The 337-nt window shown below is 49.3% G+C and overlaps 1 protein-coding gene across 2 annotated transcripts in view; it reads left to right on the top strand.

Moving 5' to 3' along the window:
• The window catches only part of LOC119587770 (probable serine hydrolase), a gene marked incomplete in the record, with an annotated part of 6,902 nt that overhangs the window by 4,508 nt on the left and 2,057 nt on the right, over nt 1-337 (top strand). For both annotated transcript variants that reach the window (XM_037936458.1, XM_037936459.1), the window contains 1 exon segment: nt 58-287. In XM_037936458.1, coding sequence (XP_037792386.1) covers nt 58-287 — 230 coding nt within the window.

Below are 337 nucleotides of genomic sequence, written 5' to 3'. Positions count from 1 at the left end.
TATTATGTGCTGAAAATAGCAGCTGCCAAATCTAACTCTGTACCACACATCTTTCAGGTTGTTAGAGAATTCCAAGGATACGCCAACTGCAATGGTTCACAATGACAAGGATGGAGTCACCAATGGAAAATGTGAAGCTGATGACCCTCAGGCATCAATGGCAAGCCCTGTCAAACGCCGGAAACAAGCTCAGAGCCAGGCCTGGGAGTGGGAGGAAGTGGAGATCGACATCGGTTGGGGGAACCTGCGAGGGAAGGCAAGAGGCACAGGGCCAAGGCTCATGCTAGGTATGAGCTGCACAATCTAGCCTACTTGCTGTCTTGTAAAATTCTTACCA

This window comes from Penaeus monodon, chromosome 23 (assembly GCF_015228065.2).
Source record: "Penaeus monodon isolate SGIC_2016 chromosome 23, NSTDA_Pmon_1, whole genome shotgun sequence".
Lineage (NCBI taxonomy): Eukaryota > Metazoa > Arthropoda > Malacostraca > Decapoda > Penaeidae > Penaeus > Penaeus monodon.
Note: the sequence above shows the minus strand (reverse complement) of the source record. Positions and strands in the feature narration are given on the sequence as shown.